General features: G+C 64.6%; 2 protein-coding genes across 5 annotated transcripts in view; one reads left to right on the top strand and one right to left on the bottom strand.

Moving 5' to 3' along the window:
* The first annotated feature begins 810 nt into the window (after positions 1-810).
* DPYSL4 (dihydropyrimidinase like 4) lies at positions 811-17,711 on the top strand. The gene is made up of 14 exons (XM_033842178.2): positions 811-991; positions 4,447-4,535; positions 5,193-5,377; positions 7,362-7,526; positions 9,361-9,422; positions 9,519-9,599; positions 11,283-11,351; positions 11,719-11,839; positions 12,758-12,914; positions 13,170-13,311; positions 13,933-14,103; positions 14,369-14,548; positions 15,951-16,113; positions 16,863-17,711. Exons 1-14 carry the CDS (start codon positions 953-955, stop codon positions 16,952-16,954), a joined length of 1,716 nt encoding a protein of 571 aa, XP_033698069.1. The 5' UTR covers positions 811-952; the 3' UTR covers positions 16,955-17,711.
* A 1,127-nt stretch (positions 17,712-18,838) lies between these two features.
* The window catches only part of STK32C (serine/threonine kinase 32C), an 82,674-nt gene continuing 80,889 nt past the window's right edge, over positions 18,839-20,623 (bottom strand). For 3 of the 4 annotated variants that reach the window (XM_033842180.2, XM_033842181.2, XM_073793787.1), the window contains one exon: positions 18,841-20,029. In XM_033842180.2, coding sequence (XP_033698071.1) covers positions 19,885-20,029 — 145 coding nt within the window. In that variant the 3' untranslated portion in view covers positions 18,841-19,884. Of the gene's footprint in view, positions 20,030-20,623 lie in introns of all 4 variants that reach the window. The other variant, XM_033842179.2, reaches the window with a different exon arrangement.

Here is a 20,623-nt window from a genome sequence, read left to right as displayed (position 1 = left end):
CAGCCCCCAGCTCCTCCGAGGGGACGCGAGGGCTCTTCTTCTCCCTGACTGGCCGTGTCTGAGCCTGGACTTCTATCCTGCGCGCCCCCCTCCTCAGAACCTGCCCGGAGGCCTGGCCTCTCCTGCCCTGCTCTGCCTCTCCGGTCCGTCCTGGGTCCTGGGTAGCTCTTTCTCTGTGTGTCTCTCTCGGTCTCTTTCTATCCCTTCTGTGTCTCTCCAACCTCCCACCTGACATCAAGCTTCGCGGGGCTGGCCCTGGGGCAGCCTCACAATGAGGTGTTTCACAGTGAGGTGTCTCCACTGTCCGGTCCCAGGGCCAGCGCATGGCCTGGCGTTCCGATCCCTGCCCGGGCAATACTCCAATGAGCCCGGCTTTGGCCTGAAACATCTTTCCGGACGGAGTCCAGCCTGAGCCTGGACTTGAGATTGCATTCAATCCCCGCGGCCCTGGGTGCCTCGGGTCATCAGGGAGCTGGTGGCGGGCCCTCGGCTGGCCAGGGGGGAAGGGGGTCCTGGCAGGACATTGTCGGAACGCTCACTCTCCATCCCGGGTGCAGACTCTGCACACACACTGGCCGGGACCGGTCGCAACCCTCTCCTCCTGCCCACCCTAAACAAGTTCGCCTCTCGGTCCTCAGCTCGCGCCTAGGGCCGGGGTTGCGGGTACAGTCACCGAGCCCGGCCGGGGCGGGGCTTGAAAGCAGAGCGGCAGCGGCGGGCCGGGGGGCGTGGCCGGGGGCGTGGCCGGGACGGGGGCGTGGCCGGCAACGGAGCCGCGCGGCCCAGCGCGCTCCCACTTGGACGCCCGGCGCCCCCACGCGCACGCCTGGGCTCTGTGCGCCCCCACGTCGAGGCCTAGCTCGTGCGTCCGCCGCCGGGGACCCCCAGGACCGCAACGCCCGAACCGGGCCGCGCCGGCCAAAGGAGACGGCGGCGCAGCCGGAGGAGCAGGATGTCCTTCCAGGGCAAGAAGAGCATCCCCCGGATCACGGTGAGCTCCGCTCCCGGGGCCCGCTCCGCGCCTCCGGCCCACTGTCCCGGGCGGGACCTGGCCTCTGGGCCCCGGGGAAGACCCTCCCGGCCCTGCGCCGGGCCCCCCTCCCTCCGTGTCCAGCCCCCGCGCTTGCCCCTGTGCCGGCGCGCTCCTTCCCGCCCAGCCCGGGGTCCCCGCGAGCGCCGCGCCGGAACCCCTTTATGGAGCCGGCGCATAGGCCCAGACCCTCCTCTGCTCCCGGCGAGGGCTGGGGCCGGGGGGAGGGCTGGGGCCGGGGGGAGGCCTGCTCCCCAAGCGCAGATGCACCTGCCTCCTCCCCCCCCCACCCCGCCCCCGTGTGTCCGGGCCTCTCTGGGAGCTCCGATTCGGAGTGGGCCGTCGGTGCGGCCCTTTGTTGACACCCCCGGTCCGGCCTCCGGCCTCGGGGCACAGATATGCCATCCCCATCCTGCGCCCCTCCACCCCGCGCCCACGCCGCCGCCGCACCACCAGGAGCTCTTTGTCCGAGACAAAGCAACTCAACCCGGCCCGGAGCCCTTGGCGACCCGAACCCCTCCATGGAGCCGGGGTTCGGAGCCCCCGGGGTGGCGGGCGGTGGGGGGGGAGAGGAGGTGGCTCGCTAGTCACTGTGCGGGCATCAGGCAGCTCAGGTCCGGGGAGGCGACCCTCTAACAGCACACGCACTGCTGCGGGAGGTCCCACTGTACACCCCGCGCTGCCAGGAAACAAAGCCGCCCCCTCTGTGCGGCCAGGAGCCCAGCGGGAGGGAGGGAGGGAGGGAGGGAAGGATGGAGGGAGGGAGGCGGGCGCCTGGGCGCCAGCTGGACGGTGCCTGGGAACCCACGGATTCAGAACCAGCGGGAGGCAGTGGGATGGCCCAGGGAGTGGCCAGTTCACTTCCTGAGATACTCAGGGAGGAAGAAGCCCTCCCCACCCCTTGCAAACAGGAGAGGGTCAGACCTGCTGCAGGCAGGGAGCCAGCCAGGGCCGGGAGGGGGCCGATCCCGTCTCTGGGCAGCTCAGACTCAAGTGGCTGGTTTAGGGGAACTTCTGCCCTCATCCTGAGGAGCACGGCACCTCATCCTGCTGCATTTCCCCCTTGGCTCCAAACCCAGGAAGGCTCCCAGAATCGGAGTCCAGACGTCTGAGCATTGGAGGGTGGGGGATTGAGCAGGGCACCCAGGCCACAGTCTCTTCCTGTCCAAAGCCTTCCACGTCCTCTTCTTGGGCATCTCTGAGAACGCGCTGGTCCATTGGGGCTGGAGTTGGGGCTGTGGGAGTGGGGGCACTGCAGGGGGAGGCAGGAGGGTCTGAACACTGGCTCAGAAGGTGGGCAAGGTGGGTCCTTGTGACGTGACCTGTCAGGGCTGGGTCTAGGGCCCAGGGGACCGGGCAGTGAGCCTCTGCAGAACCCAGAAGGGAGAGGCCCAGGCAGCTGGGGCCGGGCCATGTGGTAGACCAGGAGTTGGCGGTAGGTCACACAGTAGGTATTTGCAGCTTCGAGGGCCCCACTGTTTCTGGTGCAGCTGCTCAGCCCTGCAAGAGAGCGGCCCTGGGTGTGAGTGCTCCAGTAAACGCTGAGCTTGGACACTGAAACGTGAACCTCATGGAACTGTTATGAGTCTTGAAAGTCTTCTTGTGACGTCTTTCAACCAGCATAAGAGGCGAGCCGTGCTCGGCTCGGGGCTGCACGGGACAGGTCGAGGGCCGTGCTGGCTCGTGGCACCGCTGGCCGCCCTTCTGTAGACCGTGCGGTGCTGGTCTTACCGTTAGTCAATAGAAATCTGAGAATTCAGCCCAAACGGTTAGATGTTAATAAGAATAGAGAATGATGTGATAAGGCTCATAAGCGATGAATTATTTATCCTCTCAGCAGATTCATAGGAGAATCTGGCATCAGTCAGTTCTCTTGGCGTCAGGCTGATGGCGTGCAAAGAGCCAGAACCCCCGGCCCGGAGCCCTAGCCTGGCCTCTGGGTGGGCACCCCTGAGCCCCGGGCCAGGTCCCAGAGCCCCTGTGAAACAGCTGTCACTCCGGCCTGGTCAAGTCGCAGAGAGTGGCGGGCGCCAGCACGGGCACGGGGGGAAAGTGCTGCAGGGCTGGGCTCTCGCCGCTTCGCTCTGCTCAGCTCTTTGCTCCTGCTTTGTGTTTCTCTCCGTTTTTCTCCACTGAGGTCAGACCATCACCCCTGACATCACGCACGGCTCCATTACTGGCTCCCCTCTGCCTCGCTCCCTCCTTCCTGACCATCAGAAGTGGGCTTATGGCTGCCCAGCTCCGGGCTGCGGGGCGCCCCGAAGAGCTGGCCGAACTTGCTGCCACTTTGTTCACCCCCTTGGGCCACCCGCAGGCGGCACCAGAACCGGCAGGCCCCCCGCTGTCCTCCGGGCCCTGCACCCCCATGGCCTCTGCATCAGCAGCCCCTGCTCCCCAACTCCCAGCCTCTCTGGAGTCCATCTCTCATCCGCCCCATAATGCCAGCCCGGGGCCCCACATCTCACCCAGACCACATCAGACCCCACTCCAGCGATGGCCCTGTTTCCATCCTTGAACACCACGGGCTGCTCTCTACAACAGGCTAATGTGAACTCTGTACGATCATTTAAACCCCAGCTTAAGGCCTCCCAGGTGGCGGCCCACTGATTCCCCAAGTCCAGCATGCCCCACTCCTACCCTCCTCCCATTCCCCCCCACCCCCGCCTCGTTTCCTCTCCTTCATCAACCAGACTCTTTCCTGCCTCAGGGCCTTTGCTTGGGCTGTGCCCTGGCCTGAGCTTGAGTCACCTCCAGTTTTAGCTCCTCCAACAGGCCCTTCTCGGTCCCTGAGGCAGTCAGGCCTGTCTCCCATCACGCTGTCACGTCACCTGCTTTGTGCTCTTGCGTCTGTCACCATCTGTGACGGCCATGTGTGTGATGTCTGTCTCCCTCCCCAGGGGTAGGGCCCCTGCCTGCCAGCACTGCCTCAGGGCACAGAGATTCTGGAAGGCGCCCGCCCCAGCTGTCAGCCGGAGCCGCCTCTGTGGGTGGACGAGTAGGGCAGACCTTCCAGGCCAGCAGGGGCGTGTGAGATGTGGTCCACCTCCGCCCTTGGCCTGGGCTTGACAAATTAGGCGACGGGTGTGAGGATGTACGCGTGGTTCACTGCACCGCTGTTCGCACCGCCTCGGCTTTGCCGTGGGGAAGCGGGGGGCTAGCTGGTCGTACACCCTGTGCCTCTGGCGAGGCCAGACTGCCTGAGCTGTGTTTGCAGGTCGTGTGCGGGGCCCGTAGGCAGCTGCCCCCCAGGGCCACCGTCTCGGGCCCCCTCTGCCCGCCCTGGGTGCGTGCTGGCTTTCATGCACACAGATTGTGCCTGAGTGTCTCCATCACAACTCCAAGGCAAAGCTTGTGCTCAAGATACTGTTGAGTCACTTAGTTTGGAGGAAACTTACCCATTTCTTTGTTTCTGATAGAGTGACCGCCTTCTGATCAGAGGCGGGAGGATCGTGAATGATGACCAGTCCTTTTACGCTGACCTGTATGTGGAGGACGGTTTGATAAAGTGAGTTTCTACCTCAGATATCTTCATGGTCACACGTTGATCACACACTACCCAGAAGTTTACTTTTGGGCGAGATCCACGTGAATGGTTCTTTCTTTCCCAAAAGCTCGTTCCCTGGAAATAGCTTTTGCCCAACCCGAGCCTTCAGTGAAGCCTCAGAGACGGAACGATGGCTTCCTCGTTTCTTTGTTCACACAGCTTCAGTATGGTGTGGGGCTCAAAGCAGGTGTTTAATAAATGCTTATCGACCACACCTATCAGCTTGTCTGCTCGTGCCTGTCCAGTAGCTCCAGGGACTTCCCTGGCCGTCCAGTGGTTAAGACTCCACGCTCCCAGTGCAGGGGGTGCGGGTTCGATCCCTGGTCGGGAACTGAGTTCCCACATGCCATGCGGCAGGAACAAAACAAAACAAAGGAGCAGCTCCAGCCTCTGGTCAATAAGCAGCGAGTGGACACCTAAGTGACCGCCACAGGGTTGGCTCCTCCGTGTTGACGGTCCTGAGCCCCAGAGTGTGGACTGGTCAAGTCTTGGCCGTATCGCCCTTTTCCTCAGGGACAAGAGCCCAAGGGCAAGGGTCCCGGCTCTGCATCATTGCCAGGAGCCCGTTCACGTTTGCTCAGGGCTCTTCCTAACCAGCGAAATCTCTGTTGCTTTCAGACAAATCGGAGAAAACCTCATTATCCCTGGGGGCATGAAAACGATCGACGCTCACGGCCTGATGGTCCTGCCGGGCGGAGTGGACGTCCACACAAGGCTGCAGATGCCCGTCCTGGGCATGACCCCGGCCGATGACTTCTGCCAGGGGACCAAGGCCGCCCTGGCAGGAGGGACCACCATGATATGTGAGTGTCTCCTGTGGGGAGTGTCCATCCCAGCCCGTGGTCCTCTGGCAGGTTTGCATGTCGCAGGAAGAGCTTTCCCTGATGCTGTTTTTCTCAGGCCTCTTTCCCTTTATTACATCTCATTCTAAGAAATCCTTGAGTGCCTGTCTAACCCTGTCCCTCATCCTGAGTCGTGCTGCCTGGGCCAGCTCTGGAGCACGCCTGGGATTTCCACGGGAGCACAGGGGTGTGCGCCCAGTAATTTGTTATTTTCCGGGAAGCTAGCAGCTGGCTAAGGACCAGGTTTGGAAAACCCAAGTGCAGGGGTCGTGTTGCCTGAAATGTCAGACACATTTGCCCCTGAACCTCACACCCTCTGAGGCTTGGTTTGCAGAAACTCCCTGCCCATGTCAAAAGAGCTAAAGACGGAGGCTGTGTTTTAGGAAAAGGATGATGAAAAATACCATTACCCTATCAACAAGCCCCAGAGGTACCGTTTCTTTAGTGCCGACCCTGTGCCAGGGCATGAGCGCCATCCTGATGAGTCTCAGTTCCATGCTCTCCTCGTACAACCCCCTGAGCTGGGCAGAGAAGCCCCAGTTTACAGCTTGTGAGGTGAATTCGCTTGCCCACCGCGAACTTGCTCGTGGCCAGCGCAGGGGCCAGGAAGAGGCACCAGCGTGCAGCCCTCCTCCCGTGGCCTTGAGCACCATCAACTCCGCAGTCCCGAGCACAGACACATCCACTAGGTTAGACCTGGCCTAACACACCCAGTCCAGCCCCGGCTGCACCGCATCCTGGCTGTGACTTCAGACAACACAACTCTCTTTTAGACGCGTCTCGCCTCCCTGATCTGTCAGGCAAGAGGAAGCGGGCGGAGGATGGAGCAAGTGGGCGCACGTCGTAGCTTTGCTGTGTCCGGCACACAGTGAGCGCTGCCACTGCTGCCGCCGGGAAAGGCTGCTCTGGGGACCCTGGGCTACTTCACAAGTGACATTTAGATGTTGCAAAATCCTGGCCTGGTGTGGCTTACTGAACCACGACGTGGAAGGAAAAACCCAACAGTGGTCCACCTTTTAGTCTGATTAAATCGCGAGGTGCGATTTCAGGCCCTTGGTCCTGCGTGTCATTGGTGGCCCCCCGGGCTGAGCAGGTGCCGTCGTGTTATGTCACCTGCGCCTGCTGGTGCTGAGGCATCAGACCCGCCGTGAGGACAGAGATGCTGCGGGGCCGGGCTGGCCTAGGCGGAGCTGCCCGCAGCTCCAGGCTGGAGCTGTGAGCGGCCTGCAGGGCGGGGCGCTGGGCTCGTGACCTGAGCTGTGGGAAGCAGAGGACCCACGTGCGGGCGCGCTGCAGGAAGGCACGGCATTTGCCTGTAACCCCGGGCGGTGTGCCTTCCCCCCACCCCGCCCCCCGGCCACCGCACTCCCAGCTCTTTCCCTGCACCTGGCAGAGGCTGCGAGCGGGGTTTGGACCTTGGACGCGGGGTTGCCGGCGGGGGGGTGGGGGGGGTGACGGTGCAGTGTCCACGTGCGTTCCCAGTTTCCCCGGGGGGTGGGGTGGGAGCACCGCTCGAGGGCTGTGCGGCCAGTGAGGCAGGAGGGAAGCCAGCCCCGTGCGCTGCTGTGGGCAGGCTCGCGGGTCCAGTGCCACGGACAGTGGTGCCGCCCCTCCCCCTCCAGGGGCACCGCACTCAGGCCAGGCCTGTGCGGGAGGTGGAGGCCTAAACTGCCGCTGGGCTCTTTGGGGGGTGTCCACTGGAGAGTGAGGGCCTCCCCTCTGCTCAGGGAGACGCTGGGGACGAGCGGCGGGAGACGCCTCTTTGGCCAGAACCGACGGGCAGGTTCCCAGCAGCCTCAGCCCGGCGTCGGGTATGAGGCCTCTTCTCTGCTTTTCTCAGACGTGCTTCCCGGTTTCCTGGGAACACGAAGCCGCTCTCCCTCGGAGGCCCAGGTGGTCCCAGTGGCACGGGTGGGGGGCTCAGCTGACCACGCTGTCCCCACAGTGGACCACGTGTTCCCCGACACGGGTGTAAGCCTGCTGGCAGCCTACGAGCAGTGGCGGGAGAGGGCGGACCGTGGAGCCTGCTGTGACTACTCCCTGCACGTGGACATCCCCCGCTGGCACGAGAGCACCAGGGAGGAGCTGGAGGTCCTGGTGAAGGACAAGGGTGAGCGGGACGCCCGGCCGGGCGGAAGGGCAGCTGCAGGGCCTGGCCTCTCCGGCCTCGGGTGGACGCTGTGTGGACCTGAGCCCGGGGCAGGGGGTCGCGAGCTGGGAGAAAGTTGGACAATAGCCATTCGAAGATCTGCTGGGCTGAGAGGTCACCTGCGTCCGAGTCTGGGGACGCATCCCGTAGCTGTTGTCCTCACAAGAGGACACAGCAGGGACTTCCCTGGAGGTCCAGTGGTTAAGACTTCACCTTCCAGTGCAGGGGGTGCGGGTTGGATCCCTAGTTGGGGAGCTAAGATCCCACATGCCTCGCGGTCAGAAAACCAAAACATAAAACAGAAGCAATATTATAAGAAAATTCAATAACGACTTAAAGAAAAAGAGGACACAGCAGTCGCAGCTGTCGCCTCGGTCCTCTTGTGTCTTGGCCCTGGATGAAGGGTAAGCGCTGTAAGCCTTCTTAGCATCTTAAGAGCCTTTAGAAGGAGATGCCTTAAAACCTACTGCCAAAAAAAATCAAAATAAAATAAAACCTACTGCTGCCTCAGCTGAAACAGGACGGTTTACAGATAAGGCTTAATTTTTTTTTAATCAGAAGTCCTGACGCTGAAACCACATCAGAGTTTATAGAGGATTTGACAAGTTAGCTGGATGTCGTAACTGAGCTCCGGCGACTGGCTTTGAGGGGGGGCCTAGCGCACAGCCGGGAGAGGAGCTGGAGGGGCTGAGATGGGGGGGTGCTGGCTGCAGACCCCTGGCCGGGCCCTGGAGGCCACAGGGCGCTCCCCACAGGAGACGCTGCCACCCGCCCCACTGTACCTCCGAGGGAGGCAGGGAGGTTCATGGAGGCCATTTCCCAAAGAGCGACGGTCCTCACACCAGTAGCCTTTGGCATTTAGGACCCCCAACCTGGGGGTGAGCAGGGGGCTCTCAGCCTCTGCACCTCATTCCAGGCAGTGGCTCCGCCACCCGGGTTGTTCCTTAACAGGATCGGGAGGCCTGCGGCCTTGCAGCTCCGAGCAGAGGTAGAAACCAGGCACCTGCCGCCACCATCCTCCTGCCGTGGCAGAGCGCTGGTCCTGGCCTGCTGCATGGCGTCCAGGGACAGGCCTGCATGCTGACCAGTAGCCTCCACCAGGCGCCCTGGGGCGGGTTGTCACCTGGGGGGTCGGCTCGTGTAGCACTGGGTGACAGTTTCCCCCGCGTGCCTTTGCTCAAGGTCGCACTTTTGACCCAGCGAGATGACAGGGAGGAGGGCGGGGCCGCGCGCCGCTGGTTTGGATGGTGGGGGGTCAGGTGAGTCCCCAGCTGGTCCCGAGTCCACACAGCACAGGAGCTCGACCCTGGCCTGATGGGCCCCTGACGCCGCGGGCAGCCGGTCCTGTTCCTTCTGCTTTTCCTGAGGGCCTGAGCAGGCGCTGTGAGCGGGACCTGGCAGGTGCCACTGAGGCCCGCAGGCCAGGTGGCCAACATGAGGGCCACCCCAGCGCCCAGTGCGGGAGGGGCTCCTGTGCAGCCCGGGCGGAGCTCAGGCAGCGAGCCTGCAGCTCACGGCTCCCTTCCGTCCGGGGGGCATGGGGCTCCCGGGGCTCCCAGGGGCCATGGGGGTTTAGCAGGTGGGGGCGGGGTCTCACCTGGCTCTGCCACTGGGGAACAATTGGTTCCTGACCCCAGAGCTCGAGGAGCAGGAGGCGCCGGGGTGACTCTGTCCCCATCCCGGCCCGGGAGAGTGTGGGGCTGGTCCCCCAGGGCCACCAGGCCAGTTGGTGGGGCCCCTGGAGCTCGGGGAGAAGTGGAGGCTCCTGGCATCCACCCCTCCTGCCTCCCCCCAGGTGTGAACTCCTTCCTGGTCTTCATGGCATACAAGGACAGGTACCAGTGCACGGACGGCCAGGTAAGGCCAGGTTTCGAGTGGGGGAGCGAGCAGGTGTCTCATGCTGCTGTGGATGGGAGACACACAGCCTCACGCAGCCCATGTGCCTCTCCCCAGATGTACGAGATCTTCAGTGTCATCCGGGACCTGGGAGCCGTGGCCCAAGTGCACGCGGAGAACGGCGACATCGTGGACGAGGTGTGGGCGGGGCTGGCGGGGTGACCCCTGCCCACTTGGGTGTGAGCACTGATCCCACAAACCCTGACGGAGGGAACCTGGAACTTGACCCAGTAAATGGCTTGCCCAGGTCAAAGGGACAGCAGGCAGGGCGTCAGGGAGTCTGGGGGGCTCTTGGCCATAACAGATTTTTCCATGATCATCACGCTTCTGATCAAAAAGCCTCCAAAACCAGGGACTTCCCTGGCGATCCAGTGGATGCGATTCTGCACTTCCACCGCAGGGGGCGCAGCTTCCATCCCTGGTTGGTGGCGGAGCTCCTATGCTTCGCGGTGTGGCCAAAAAAAAAAAAAATTCTCCGAAATCAAAGTGTTGCTTCTTGGTGAGGGGTGCCGAGACTGGGGTCTCCGAGCCCTCCGCCCCCTGGACTGAGGCCCCTCCCATGAGCACACCTGTTGGGTTAGTGGCGCTGTCCTCAGTCGCGCCCCAAGCTGCCTGGGGGGTGCCTGGCCCTGCTGCGCACGCCCCCACCTTCCCTGTGGGCCCAGGGCTGTGAAGGGGGTGCCCCCAGCCTCTGCCCCTCACCCCGTTTTCCCGTCCGCCCACAGGTGCAGGTTGGGTGGGGCGCCCAGGATCTTCCAGGCCTCCTGGGGACCTGGCGGGAGGTCGCACACACACGGCCACCTCCCCAACATTCCAGACCCACAGAGAAGCTTCCTGGGACCCGTAGGGCTCTGCCCCTCCCAAGTTCAACGGGAGGGTGGTGACACTCAGGAGGGGCATGTGGGGTTCCGGGCATCGGGTACTGTATGTGTTTCCAGGGTTCGAGGCCAGGCCCGGCAGGAGACGTCGTGGGTCACGCTTAGTGTTCAGGACGCTGGGCCGCGAGTGCCGGGGAGGCTTATTAGGGGGTCGATGGGATTCTGCTCCCCCATTCTCCACGCCGAAGCTCGTTTACACCGTAGGGCGCTGTAGTATGAGTGAGCTTGAGTGAGCTTGCCCAAGAAGCAGCCCCGTCCCCGACTGCGCACAGCCGCCACGCACACCCCGCCGCGCATGCCCCATCCACGCACACCCCGCCGCGCACGCCCCTGCCGCGCATGCCCCCGACCGCACTCCCCGCCGCACACGCCCCCGCCGCGCACGCCCCCGCCGCACACGCCCCCGACCGCACTCCCCCGCCGCGCACGCCCCCGCCACGCACACCCCGCCGCGCATGCCCCATCCACGCACACCCCGCCGCGCACGCCCCCGCTGTGCACGCCCCCGACCACACTCCCCGCCGCGCATGCCCCCGCCACGCACAGCCCGCCGCGCACGCCCCTGACCGCACTCCCCGCCGCGCATGCCCCCGACCGCACTAACCTCCGCGCATGCCCCCGCCACGCACACCCCGACGCGCACGCCCCCGACGCTCACCCACTGGGGAAACAACACGGCAGGCAAAGCTGTGGGGTCTTGTCCCCTCATTTAGCGGGCCTGCGACCTTGGGCAAGTCCTTGCCCTTTGCAAGCCCCGTTCTCTCATCTGTAATTGGGGGCGCTGGAGTCACTCCACTTCGGGACCCCTCTGCTCCATTCTGAGTTCTCTGGGATTGGTGATCCTCAGGGGCCTGGAAGTCTGGGCTCATCTCGGGGAGCACGGGTCGTCTCGGGGTCGGGGTGTTCTGGGCTGTGTCCAGGCTGGAACGTGGTGTGTATTTAGGAGCAGAAGCGGCTGCTGGAACTCGGCATCACCGGCCCCGAGGGCCACGTGCTCAGCCGCCCAGAGGAGGTAGGTGTGAGCTTGCTGGGAACACTCCCCCGACTGGGCCTCCATCAGGGGTTGGGTCTGGCCCCGTGGTCCCGGCAGGGCTGTGATCCCTCTGTCCTCGTCTGGAGGCGTGAATCAAGGCTCACGTCCCCTCCTACCACTGGTCACCCTGAGGCTTTTATGCGAGGCCAAGAAGGTGGCGTGGTCAGCCCTGGGGTCTGCACGGGTCGGCCCAGATTCTGGGCACCGAGCCCCAGGCTGCGGTCCTCACCCGCCCAGGGGTGCTTCTTCTGAGCCCGGGATCCATGGGTGGGCCAGGGGCATCTCATGCCCATACTGGTCAGGAGGCCCTAGTGTTCTCGTGTGGCCTGAGCGCCCCCATCCCCAGGTGGAGGCTGAGGCCGTGTACCGCGCTGTCACCGTAGCCAAGCAGGCCAACTGTCCCCTGTACGTCACCAAGGTGATGAGCAAGGCTGCGGCCGACGTGATCGCCCAAGCCAAGCGCAGAGGTGAGCGGTGGCCTGGACCGGGGCGCGGGGCCAGGGTCTCTCTGGGGGTCTGTCACGTCCTCGGCTTCCCGGGGCTGGGCCAGCTGGACAGAGGCTCAGCGCAGGCAGACCCCACGGGGATGCGGCGGCTGCTCTGCCAGCCTCTTCATGCTGGGTGGCCTCTGGTGCGGGGTCACCAGGGCTGTGGCCGGCGGGAGATGTGGGCACCTGGTCCTTGTGTGGGGTGGGTGGCCTGAGTCTCCCCTCTTGTCCGAACAGCAGTGGAGCACCGGGGGGCCTTGAAGCAAAAGTGAGGCCTAGTGGCCCTGTTTGCACAGAAGTGAGTGTCAGAGCTGTGCTCCGTGTGTGCGTGTGTCTGTGTGCGCGACGTGTGTGGCATGTGTCTGTGTGTGTGTGCGTGGTGTGAATGGTGCATGAGAATAGATTCTCATGTCGTGTAAGGGAGCCTGGCTCAGCTGACCCTGGGGGCCCATGTTACTGTCCGCTGGACACATCCTGCGTCCAGGAGCTGGGGTGCGGGTCCTGAGGGCTGGATGCCCTCTGGCCCTGGAAGCCCAGGCCATGGAGGAGGCAGGGGGGTCACTGACGGAGCCAGGTCCTTGCACAGAGGCTGTGGCCAGGCGGGCCGGGCAGTCAGTTGACGGTGTCTCACTGCAGCCTGTGGCCCCAGCAGGGGTGTGAGGCAGCAGGGACAGAGGACCCACTTCGGGAGCCCCAGGTGGCCTGGGCCGGGCACCCCCAGAGCAGGGGAAAAGCTGTCGCAAAAGGCTTGGGGGATCGAGGGGCAGTTTGCGTCAGCCCTGGGACCACAGGGCCAGACCCACCCCATGGTGCAGGCCGGGTCAGGGGGGCGTTCCCAGGCCCTGTCTGGGTCTGGGGACATGGGGGCCGGCAGTGCCCCTCACGGCCTCACCGCAGGGGTGGTCGTGGTCGGGGAGCCCATCACCGCCAGCCTGGGCACCGACGGTTCCCACTACTGGGGCAAGAACTGGGCCAAGGCCGCAGCCTTCGTCACGTCACCCCCCCTCAACCCGGACCCCAGCACTGCAGACCACCTCGCCTCCCTGCTGTCCAGGTAAGGAGCTGCCTATGTGCCCCTCGCCCTGGCCTGGCCTGTGCCCGCCGGCAGCTCCAGGCCTCTTGCGTCCGGAGACTCCACACCAGGGTCCTTGCCCTCCCACCTGCGCCCCGAGGCCCCAGCTCTGCCCTCTCTGACAACCTCTCCCCCACCCGCCGTGGGCCGAGCAGCTGGGTAGGGGTGGAGCCAGCTGGGCCTTTGGCGGCTCAGGAAGGACAGGCCCCTCTGGGCTCTGACTCCGGCTCTCCTCAGCGGGGACCTCCAGGTGACCGGCAGTGCCCACTGCACCTTCACCACTGCCCAGAAGGCCGTCGGCAGGGACAACTTCACGCTCATCCCCGAGGGCACCAACGGCGTGGAGGAGCGCATGTCTGTGGTCTGGGAGAAATGCGTGGTGGGTGCAGAAGTGGGGACGCAGGGTCCTCCCCACAGAATGCTGCCTGTTCATCAGAGAGGGAAGCCCCTTGAGCGGCTGATTCACCAGAGCAGAGGTCGGGGCTCGTGGGCCCCAGGGTGTTGTCCCCCCAGCCTTGCCATCCAGGGCTCCCTAGACATTTGCTTCTGGTCCTAATGCACACGACCCAGGGAGAGCGGGGTCCCTGCCCTGGTGGAATTACACTCCGCAGCGTGTCCCTAGGAGGCCTGAGATTTTCTCAGACATCCATCTCGCTCGGAGGGTCCTGCCCACAGCCTCTGCCCCCATGACCCCAGCCCCAGTCCTGAGCCCTTCCCTGAGCTGAGGCCCTGACCCCAGGCTCCTGGCCACCCCAGGGGGATGGTCGCGTCCTTTGGGGACACAGACATCATCGCGGAAGCATCAGCATTCATTTGCCCACAAAGTGAGCATGAAGATCAGCTTGGTGCCCAGGAAGAACCAGACCTGCAGGCACGACTGAGGCACACGACACGCGGCCTAGGGGACAGGGGCCACCTCCACACAAGAGCCCCGAGACCAGACCCCGCCTGCGGTGAGGAAGGGCGCCCCCCCGACTCACCCCCGCCTCTTACTTCTCAGGCCTCAGGGAAGATGGACGAGAATGAGTTTGTTGCTGTGACCAGTACAAATGCAGCCAAAATCTTCAATTTTTACCCAAGGAAGGGGCGGGTGGCCGTAGGCGCCGACGCCGACCTGGTCATATGGAACCCCAAGGCCACGAAAGTCATGTCTGCCCAGAGCCACCACCTGGTGAGAGACGCCTGGGCCCACGTCGGGGGTGGGGCCTGGGGAGCCCCGCAGCCTTCCTGGGGGTTGGGCAGAGCAGCGGAGGCGGGAGGGTGAGCCCTCTGCTGGCTCCTCCCGGACCGCTCTGTGCTCTGAGAACCATGCCTCAGGGGCAGGGGTGCAGGGCGCGGCGGCCACTCCCTCTGAATCCCGGCCCGGCCGAGTGGGCGCCCTGCTCGGGGGTCCTGGATCAGGAGAACGCTGAGCGGCCCCTGGCTGTTCTCCCCAGAACGTGGAGTACAACATTTTCGAAGGCGTCGAGTGCCGAGGAGCCCCCGTGGTGGTCATAAGTCAGGGCAGGGTCGTGCTGGAGGACGGGGCGCTGTTCGTCACCCCCGGGTCTGGCCGCTTTATTCCGCGGAAGACCTTCCCCGACTTCGTCTACAAGAGGATAAAGGCTCGCAACAGGGTAAGGCCTGAGCCCGGCAGGCGGGTGGGCATGAGCTCTCAGGCCTCCTCCGGGTCAGCCCTGCCCACGGCCACTGTCAGGAAGGCACAGCGGCCCCGTTGCTCCGGGTGCTTCTTAGCGGTGCTTCGCCCGCGTTCGTTACCAGGCAGCCCGTGTCACTGTAGAAAGCGTGGGTGTGAAGCAAAAAAAACGCCTCGTAGCCACCCCCCCAGGTACACTGCCACTAAGGCTAGCAGAGCCCGCCCAGGATTTCCCCGGGAGCAGACGTGGATGTTAATGAATTAAGGAAGGAGAACACGTGGTTTAGCGGCAACCATGAACCTGGAAGTCGTGAGCCCTCGTCTTCCCACGCGGGCGTGGCCGGCTGCCCGCGGAGTCTGGCGGATGCACCAGGTGTCCACCCAGGCCCCGCGCTGCACGCACAGGTGGTTCACGCATGCGCACAGTCACACACACACACACAGCTGCACACGTGGTTACTGTACGCTCTGGTTTGCTTTACCCCAGCCCTGTTTCCAGTTTTCTAGACTAAAGACGTGTCTGAGCTCGTATGAGGAGGGATGGCTTTCGGGCTGGGCTGAGGGCCAGGTGCTGGTCTCCTTCCCAGGAAAGGAGAGCGGAGGCTTCCCTAACTCGCAGACGCTTCTGTCTCAGGCTGCAGGGCCCACACCACGGCTGCTGCCCACATCTGACCTGGGCACAGCACCCCCTCCTCCCTCAGGGTTCGAGCAGGGCTGAGAGGCAGGGTCCAGGGCAGAGGGCTGGGCATCGCACCCCTTGGGGTGAGGTCCAGGGCACCCCTGGGCATTGGCCACTGGGAAGCTCCCCGTCGCACACCCGGGGTGATGGCAGACCCGAATCTGCAGAACTCCACACCCCACAGTTGCTCTTGTCCTGCGCCCCTGCCCCACTGTGACCCCTGCAGGGCAGGATCTGGTTCAGCCCCACAGTCACGAGTGTGAGCCACAAATCCCCAGGCAGGTGCCAGCTGCAGACACAAGCACAGCGGAAGGCTTCGCCTCGACGCTCGGACTGTTGGTCCGTCATGGTGGCCACTGGGAAGGGCCTCTGCCTCTGGTGGCCATTTTCAGGGAGGGCAGGACCCAGGGCCACCACCTCAGGGCTTCCTCAGGAACACAGCGGGGGCTGCGTGGGGGCCACAGTACGGTGGGTACTGAGGAGGCGGGGACTATGTTGGGACCAGTTTCTGATTCCAAAAGGAGCCTCCTCTGCAGGCCACCCCTGTCCGAGCATCTCCTCCAGCTCGGGGCACTGCTGCCCAGCCTCGGGGGAGGGAGGTACGTGTCCACACTCGCGGGTTGTCACCCGTTGGCGGGGAGCCCCCTGCCCTCGAGCCCGGGGCCCGCGCAGCACCCCCTCATGCCAGCCTCTCGGCCCACAGCTGGCAGAGATCCACGGCGTGCCCCGAGGCCTCTACGACGGGCTGGTCCACGAGGTGATGGTGCCCACCAAGCCGGGGGCCGGTGTGCAGGCCCGCGCCTGCCCGGGCAAGATCTCAGTCCCACCCGTTCGCAACCTGCACCAGTCGGGGTTCAGTCTGTCTGGTGAGTTGAGCCCAGCGTCTGTGGGACCCGAGGACCACGTGGGAGTCCAGCCTCCAGCCCCTCACTGCCCCATAGCACAGAGGCACACATGTGAGGTGCATCAGGATGGGGCCTGGGGGCTTCAAGGGCTCTGGGGGCCCGGGGTGCAGCCACCAGGCTCAGGCCTCTGATCAGGGTCTCAGCTGTGCTCCCAGCATCCTGGGATTCTAAGAGAAGCCCTGAGCCCCAGGGTCTCCCTGCACACGGGGCCAGACCCTCCCTCTCTCTTCCCAGCCCTTGGTTGGGAGCCCACCAGCCCCTGACATCCTGTCTCCGCCTCCCTACTGGGGAGGTGATGGACGTCCCTGCGTGCCCCCTGGGGATGTAGGGCCAGGGGCGGGTCCCCTTTGGAATCCAGCATCGTCCTAAAGGCTAAAGACAGCCTTCTCCCATCATGGGGGTCGGTGCGGGCAAGACCCGTGGGCGGGGCAAGCAGGACTGGCCCAGCCTCTGCTCCTCCGGACCGGATTCCCAGAGGGTCAACCTTGACCTCCAGTCTCTGGCCGCATGCACACCTGGCCTCACTTGCCTGCTCATCTGAGGCCTCAGTGGTGGGAGTGCCTGACCGGTGGCCTGGCTGAGCTGCCAGGGCCGTCGGGGAGCGTGGGGGGCCTGCAGTGTGGGGCTGTGGCTCCGCATCCCTGGCCTCGCGGGTGTGGCCTGTTTGCGTCACGTCCCCAGCGCCACTTCCACTCCTGGCTTCCCCACAGGCTCTCAGGCCGATGACCATATCGCCAGGCGCACGGCTCAGAAGATCATGGCGCCACCTGGCGGCCGCTCCAACATCACATCCCTGTCCTAGGTGCTGCACGTGCCCGCGGCGGGCGCGCCTGTGGGCGACAGCCACTCCCCTCTGTTCCCTTCCCCTCGTTGAACCTATTTTGAAAGGTGCCTGGCCTCACCTTCCCCTCCCCAGAAACTCTCTTCTTGGGGTCCCAGGTCCTGTTATCAGGAGCCCCCGCAGGAGAGGCTGAATTTGGGGAGGTTTCACTGCCAGGGCAAGGAGGCTGGACATGGTGGCGGGGACAGCTCAGGTGGCCCTGAGCCCGGGTGCCAGGTGCCTCAGGAAGACAGGGGCCTCCTAGGATGCCCAGGGCAGCCGGGCCAGGATGAAAGGCTGGGGGTGTTTTGCCCTCGTCCCTATCAGGAATCACTGCCCTGAGGACCCCCAGCTCTGCCACCCGCTCCCACGGGCAGAGGTGCGGCCCGTCCCTGTGTGCCTTAGCGCAGGCAGGAGCGCCCCGGCCCTGCCCAGAGCTGCTGTGACTCCAGGGACCCACCAGGAACACAGTGTAGGGCAGCTGCCAGCAGGACTTCTGCAGATTCGCCTGTACACTTTTCCAGGGGCCAAACCTCTGCTTCCATAGAGCCCTTGTCCAGGGCATTTTAGGGCCCTTTAGCTGAGATGCTTTCCTTTTACTGAGTGTACGTCGCAGTAGTTTATTAGAACAGCAGATTTGTGTGGTGAGGACGCCTGTAGCCAGGAACCTGCCTGCCACCCACAGCCCAGCAGCACTGTGCCCCAGTCCATGGGACTCAAGTCGATTAAAGGCATCTGGGCTGGAAGCGTGTGGAGAGCCCCGACTTCTCTACCCCTGCGCCATCCCCTGGGGGTTCACGCTTGGGATGCTGGGGAGTACCCTGCAGCCCCCTGGCCTGGCTTCGAGCTGTGAGGCCGGACCTCGAGACCACCTGCAGGGCCAGCTGTGCTTAGCCTCCGGGCATGGGCAGGGCTGGGTCGGAGCCATGGGGAGGCTCTCTGCCTCTCAGGGAAGGGGCCCCAGGCCTGCAGGTCAGAGACAGGCAGACATTCAGAGGGGGAGGGGTGGTTGGGAGGATGCCGCCTACATTCTGCTTGATGGGCCCAAGCCAGCCCAGCAGGTTGGGGGCAGCGTGACCCCTGGGGACCCGCCGGGAACAGCACGATGAGCTCACACCTCCAGTGGGCAGCGGCGGGGGGAGGTGTAGCCTACATTCTGCTCCTGTAAGGCAGAGCAGCCCAGGGTTCTGAGCCAGACCCATGGGCTGAGCTGCACCAGAACCTTCTAGAAGATGGAACTGCTGGGTTGGCCTCCTGGCCTCAGCCTCTTTCTCATAAAAACGGCGCCAGTCCCCCAGATGTGGGACGCTCCCAGGAGGGGTCTTCACCCCAAGAGCACCAGGAAGGGTCGGGGCAGCCCCGCCCGCTCACACGGCCAGGCACTCTGGGCCCTGCCCAGGCGTCCACTTCCGGTCATGCTTCTTGGGGGGACATGAACAGCCCCATCTGTGAATCCGGGCCTTCCATGTGCTGCGCTGGACCAGGGCAGCCCCCGGAGATGGTCCGTCCTGGTGGTCCTGCAGCACTCCCGGGGGCTCCCTCTGGCTCAGATGCTGCACTGGACCAGGGCAGCCCCTGGAGATGGTCCGTCCTGGTGGTCCTGCAGCACTCCCGGGGGCTCCCTCTGGTTCAGGTTTGGTCAGCGTGGCCTCAGAGCTGGATTCCTGGGGCTCCACTGAGGTCAGTGTTCACGGCACCAGTGTCCCCCTCCCCCAGAGGGAGACAGGGTGATCGGGGAGCCAGACCACACCCACATCCCTCCACCGACTCGGGAGAGAGGCACGCTGTCCCCTCGGGCCTCAAAAACGCACACTTAGATGTACACAAAAACCCATATACAATACGGGTTTATACAAAACCCCACACCTACCCCCGCCCAGTTCCTGCCTCTGACATCACCAAGTCTCCACCCAGAACTTTCTCTGGGGATCGGCACCGCCACAGGGCCTCCTGCAGTACCGCCCACCTCTGGACCCTGGCTCCCCGGTGCTACCTGGGCCCACGTGCCCCATGTGGGCTCGCTGTGCTGTGCTGCTGACCCTAACTCCCTGCACCTGGGGGAGCAGGGGCCCTGAGCTGTTCCAATCCGTGGGTGCTCCGGTCCTTGTCGATTTCACGGTTCTGCCCCAGGTGCTCCTGTGCTCTGACAGGCACCACCTGCCCCTCAACCCTGCAGCGGCCTTAAGGCGCCAGGGGCAGGAGACGGGCATCCACCCCAAGGCTGAGGACCGGGGCTCCGGGGAGGCCCTGCCCCAGCAGGCACCGCCCCGACTCCCAGACGAACGTTCTCTGTAACGCAGCAGGCACAGAACGCGCAGAACAGCCAACACCGAGTGGTTCTCATGTTGTTTTTCTCAGAGGTGGAAACTATACAGGAACACAGCAGAAATTACCAGAACGGTCTGTATCTCTATAAAACACTCTTCACGCCCACACCCCTCCCCCCTTGATGGACAGGAGCCGAGCAGCCCCTGGGCTGGCCCCCCACCCCCACCCCGGCTCCAGGCGGCACGGCCGGGCGAGGTGAGCTATGTACAAAAGGTGGCAGGAGACCAGGGTGCCCGTCCAACCACGCGGCCCGTCGGGGGGCCACCAGGAGAGCCCGCGTGCGGGCCACGTGCTTCCGTCCGCCATCGCCCGGGTGGCCCCGCCCTCCGTGCCCACTGCTCTTGGCCACACCCACAGCCTCTTGTCACCACGTGCTGCCGAGAGCCGGAGGGCAGCCTCAGCGGTCAGACTGTCCAGGGAAAGTCCAGCCGGGGTGCAGCGGGAGCCGCCGGCCTGGGCCTGGGCCTGGACCCGCCGGGCCGCTCCGTGGGAAAGTCGATGCTGGGCCTCCGCCCGCCGCCGGGTCCCTCTGGAGGCCCCGAGTCTCCGGCGTGACCTGAGCTGACGCCGTGGGCAGAGGCCGCCTAGCCGCTCCCGGCCGAGGGGCAAATGGCGCCGCACACACGCAGGGCCGAGCGTGCCCCCTCGCCGTCTGCCAAGGCCTCTGCGCCCTCCCCGGGCTCAGGTGCGGGCAGGGGCTCGCTCGTGGGGTCCTGGCTCCTCTTCAGCCTGGGGGGAGACACAGGGAGGGCCTTGACGCGGCCTCGCTGGCAGCCCCGGACGCTGCTCGCTGGCCCAGGGCCTGTCCAGGGACTCCTGGAGTGGGTCCCGCAGGAACACGGACACATGCTGGGCATCTCTGCCTAGGCAGAAGCTCCTCCAGCCACACTGGCTCAACAGGGCGTGCGGGCACACGGGGTGTTCCAGCCCAGCACCCTCTGTCTGGCCGTTCGTGGCCCTCGGTCTCGGAGCGGCAGGGCTGGCGAGTCTCAGCCCATTTCCAGCCAGAAGCTAAAAGGGGGCCTAGTTTAAGCGCAGGTTCTGCGGGTCAGCAATTCTGGAACAAAGCGCCTGGCCAGGTCCCATCACTACACAGCCTTGACCTCCAGGACGATGGCCACTGTCCTAAACCAGTGTCCACACGTCGTCCTGGTCACTGAGGCAGGACAGAGCACCAGCTAATCCTGCTCACTTGCCAGGCCAGAGCTCAGAGCCGCCTCCTCCAGGAAGTCCTCTGGCCTCGCCCCACTCCTCCTCCTCTCGGGCCTCACAGCACTGGGCCGCCTCCCTCCACTGTGGCAGGTGTCTTGGGTGTCTATTTGT

The sequence above is a fragment of the Tursiops truncatus genome, chromosome 16 (genome assembly GCF_011762595.2).
Source record: "Tursiops truncatus isolate mTurTru1 chromosome 16, mTurTru1.mat.Y, whole genome shotgun sequence".
Classification (NCBI taxonomy): domain Eukaryota; kingdom Metazoa; phylum Chordata; class Mammalia; order Artiodactyla; family Delphinidae; genus Tursiops; species Tursiops truncatus.
Note: the sequence above shows the minus strand (reverse complement) of the source record. Positions and strands in the feature narration are given on the sequence as shown.